This window comes from Penaeus japonicus, unplaced genomic scaffold (genome assembly GCF_977035675.1).
Source record: "Penaeus japonicus unplaced genomic scaffold, GWHDUDI00000001_assembly GWHDUDI00001500, whole genome shotgun sequence".
In the NCBI taxonomy this organism is placed as follows: domain Eukaryota; kingdom Metazoa; phylum Arthropoda; class Malacostraca; order Decapoda; family Penaeidae; genus Penaeus; species Penaeus japonicus.
In genome coordinates this window covers 1-5,000 of record NW_028235902.1, presented here as the reverse complement: position 1 = coordinate 5,000, position 5,000 = coordinate 1, and the positions used below count along the sequence as shown (strand labels likewise).

Here is a 5,000-nt window from a genome sequence, read left to right as displayed (position 1 = left end):
TTTATACAGAGAGAGAGAAAGATAAAGAGAAAGAGAGTGAATGGGAGGAAGAACACGCATAGTGGTGACAGGAGGAGACCGCATGTCATGTCCCTGGCGCCTTTTGCACACAGGATCGTCTGGAAGAAAGAGCCAGGAAGATTCAGGAGCTGAGGGCGGAGGTGAGGGAGATGGAGGAGCAGCTGACGCAAGCCGAGGTAACCTTTCCTTTGGAGGTCAAGCGGAAGTACAAATACACAGGGATTGAAGTCACTCCTGGCCAAAGGGAGATGCAAGATGTAGATGCAACAATAACAACAATAAAAATAGATTGATAGATTTGCATTCAGTGGAATCAGTTGCACAGTACATTAGGCTACATATGTGTGTATGAAGTATATCTCGAATCTTATATGTATATGTTAGAACTAATTAAGATTTTATTTTGCAGGAGCAACACCTGGAAGAGGTGAGGAACCTGAGAAGAATACAACGCACGAGAGAGGAAGAGGCAGCCGAAGAAAGAAGGGAATTGAGTCAAATGTTAAGAAATCGGGAAGAGAAGATTGAGTCCCTGAAGGTAGGCAAAGGACGATGCACACACAGATATGAACACTAAAACACACACACTAAAATACACAGCAGACACATACAGTTCCACACACATACATATAATTTCTCTCTCTATCTTTTAAAGATCAAAGCAAATTCTCCAGTATCCAACAGTGCAGGGCAGACATTCAAAGCATCTCAAAGTATTAGAGTATCCGTCAAAGACTCAAAGTAATCTCTTTACTTATGGCAGTCTAATGATTTGAAAAACTTAATTTCCAGGAACCTATTTTTTGTCTTGGCTCTTGAATATTGTTATGCATTTTTGTGTGTTAAGAAAGAGTGAAAACCACACTATCATTCTTTTCCTGCTATTTAGTGTGAATGCAAAACTATCTTGCAGCCATGTGGAAAAGAAAAACGAGCATTGATGAGCATAATTCATAGAAAATATGAAGATGGAACTTGGCAGTGATTTGCACATTTCGTAGAAAGAATATATAAATACAAATATATATGCACAAATATCTAGATGTATATAATGTAAAAGAAAAGTTAATTCAGTCTTGCTTTGCAGGAGCAACACCTGGAAGAGATGAGGAATCTAAGAAGAGTGAAAGAGGAAGAAGCAGTTGAAGAAAAAAGGGAATTAAGGCAAATATTAAGAAATCGGGAAGAGAAGATTGAGTCCTTGAAGGTAGGTATGAGACGATGCACACTGGTGTTATACACATATGTGCATATATGTAAGATATATATAATATATAAAAATATATATATATATATATATATATATATATATAATAAATATATATATATATATATATACATATATATAAATATTTATATATATAGAATTTATATAAAAATATATATATCTATACTATATATATATATATATCTATATATATATATATATATATATATAAACATATGCATATACACATATAGATATACAATTACATATACATATACATACATACAAATACTACATATACACCTACATATATATGTATATATTTGTGTGTGTAATTATTATTATTACTATTATTCATTATTGTTATATTATTATTATTATTATTATTATTTATTATTATATATATATATATATATATTATATATATAAATATATATATATATATATATATATATGTATAATATATATATAGAATATAAATATATTATTATATATATATATATAATATATATATATATATTTATATATATTATATATTTATTTATACATACACACACACACACACACACACACACACACACACAACACAACACACATATATATAATATATATATTATATATATATATATAATATATATATATATATATATATATATATATTATAAACACACCTCAACCTCACACACACACACAATATATATATATATTATATATATAAATATGTGTGTGAGTAGTGTGCTGTCGCTGTTGCCTGTTGCGTGTGTGTGTATCCGTAGTGTGGATAGTATGTGTATGTTTATATATACTATATATATATATTCTATATATATATAATATATATATTATATATATACATATACATACAATAAATCTATATATATTATATATCTATATAGATATATTATACATATATTTATCTATCTATCTATCTATCACGATATACACACACACAACACTCACAGCACACACACACACACACATATATATAATATATATATATATATATATATAATATATATATATATATATATATATAGTATATATATATAATGTGGCGTGTGTGAGCGGGCGTGTGTGTGTGTGTTGTGGTGTGTGTGTGGTGTGTGCGTGTGTGTGTATGTGTGTGTGAGAGTGTGTGGGATGTGTGTAAATATGTAAATGTGTATGGTATATTATATATATGTATGTATATATATATAATAGATATATATATACATATACATATATATATGTATCTATATATATATATCTAATATATATTAATATATATATATATAATATATATATATATATATATATATATCGGTGAATAGTAATCGAGAAAAGGTAACTGAAATACTGAAAATGACAAAAAAAATGCAAACAAGTGGGTTGTTGTCTAAGACCCAAAGAAATCAAGAGAAAAAAATGAATAGCAACAAAACCAATGCTGATAATGCTGTAATAAAGACTGGAAAATATCTTAGGGTGAGGTAACTCTGCTTGCAGGAACAGCTCAGAGACCGAGGAGAAAGCTTGGGGGAGAGAGAGAGCCCACCTGAAGCGAGCGAGGAGTGGGGGAAGGACAGCTATGTGCGAGAGAGATGATACACCACATACAAACAAGTATCTGTATATCAGGTTTCTGCATCAATGTTTATACAGCATCTCTATCAACCACACGTAATCACAGTACTTATAAACAAAGCCCAATCAGAAATCAGTCCAAAATCATAAAAAAAGAAATGTCGTGAGACAATGATAAGACATAATGATAAAAACAATAAGACACGATGATGATAGTGAAAAAAAAGCCACAAGAAACAAGAATCAAAATGACTTCAAATTTTCCAATATAAATTTGTAGACTAACCTCAGAATTAGCGTCAGGAAGGCACATGAGACGCAAAACTTTAGAACTGCCCGTCGAAGTTTATGTTCAAATAAATCAATAGATTGAAAAATAATCTATCATAACATGCACTTCCACACCTATAAAATAACAATAATAATAAGAATAGAATCAAAAATAAGGAGAGGAATCCTCCACAGCATTCAGGCTTGATGTCCCATGACTTGCTCAGAAGCCCGCGACTCTTGGCGCTCAAATCGGGGTCATTTCCTATACACGACACCATAGGTAGGAAATGGCAAAAGCACTGATACTCATTTTGCTAGATTTGAGATTACTCAGTAAGACAAGTTCAAGTGGGGACTAGTAAGGACTCTAGAGAAATAGAAGTACCGTGATACAGATACTAAAGTATAAATAAGAAGTATGGTGTTTTAGTAAGGGATAGAGAAAGAGGGGCTTAGAGGGGTTATAGAACGTAATGGACATGGTGTGATTATGAGAGCCTACATATGGAAATGAAAATGTTGATCTTTTTACAGAGACAGATCTTACGAGTGTCAAGAACGAATATTAGACATTTATACATTCCGATTAAGGGATAGAGGGTATTGAGGTGGAGGATTCAGAGGCAAGTATTTGTATAACCCTATAAAATATGATGAGAATGCACTCTCTCTCAGCATTTCTCTCTCTCTCTCTCTTTTCCTTCTCCCCTTTTCCCCGTAAAATTTTAAGGTCTATAAAATAATATATATATATTTTTATATATATATATTATAAATAATATATATAATAATAATATTTTAATATATATATATGAAATATATAAATATAATAATATAATTTTTTAATATATATATTTTATAAATATATTTTTAAAATTTTTATATATATTTATAAATATAGTAAATACAACACCACACACACACACACACACAATATATATATATTTTAATATATATATAAAATATAAAATTAAAATTAAATTTATATTTTATATAAAAATTTTATATATATATAATTTTTTATATATATTTATAATATATATAGTATAATATATATATATAATATATATTTTTATATATATAATATATATATATACATTTATATAACTCTGTGTTTTTTTGATGCACAGTGTGGCATGCATTTTCGTTAGTGCGACTGGGGGTTTTTTATACAGGTTTTCATTTTGTGGTGGGGGTGGGGTTTTGTGGGGGGTGGTCAAAAGGCATGTGCATGTAAAAATTTACTTGTGGTTGAGAGTGCGGGGGGGGCCATTGAGAGAAATGTTTTTTTTGGGGAAACTTTTAAAGTCACGAATAACATGGGAGGGGTTTTGAGGGGACAACACCCAAATTGCAGGGGCCTGTGAGTTTCTAAAATGCCTTCCCCTTTTGGGATTTGAAACCGCTCAGGAGCTGGGGGCCCGGCGAGCGCGGGCCACCCCTCGACCCAAGGCACCTTGCCACCCCGGGGTCTTCTTGGAGGGGGAGCGGGGGGTTGGGGGACCAGTGGCAGCGACGAGCCTCCTCAAGCGCAGGCAGGGACGAGCCCCCCAAGCACGGGCGGGGGGACGAGCCCCCCCAACCGGGCGGGGACGAGCCTCCCCAAGCAGAGGCAGGGACGAGCCCCCCAAGCAGGGGCGGGGACACCCTCCAAAACAGCAGGCAGGGAAAGCCTCCAAAAGCAGCAAAAGGGAAAAATCTTAAACTACAGCCCCCAAAGGGACCATCTTCAGGTGGGGGCCCTTGGGGCGGGCCCCTTCCCCGGGGTTGCTCGCCCCGGAAGGGGCGCCAGTGAGCTCTAAAAATTTTGGGCAGAAATTTTTTTTGGGTCTTTTAGAGGAAGAGACAAGGGAAAAGGGAAATTTGGGGAGTTTTTTTTTCAATTTTATCGGGTTTTTTTTTTCCCTCAAGAAGTTTAAAACATAAGCAAATG

General features: G+C 33.1%; 1 protein-coding gene across 1 annotated transcript in view; it reads left to right on the top strand.

Annotated features, from left to right (window-relative positions):
• LOC147466369 (uncharacterized) overlaps window positions 1-4,858 on the top strand; it is a gene marked incomplete at its 3' end in the record, with an annotated part of 10,165 nt that extends 5,307 nt beyond the window's left edge. Inside the window, exons 8-11 of the mRNA XM_086535588.1 lie at window positions 114-197; window positions 431-559; window positions 1,109-1,254; window positions 4,478-4,858. Of these exons, the coding sequence (XP_086391714.1) occupies window positions 114-197; window positions 431-559; window positions 1,109-1,254; window positions 4,478-4,858 (740 nt within the window). The remainder of the gene's footprint in view (window positions 1-113; window positions 198-430; window positions 560-1,108; window positions 1,255-4,477) is intronic.
• Between the last annotated feature and the right edge of the window lie 142 nt (window positions 4,859-5,000).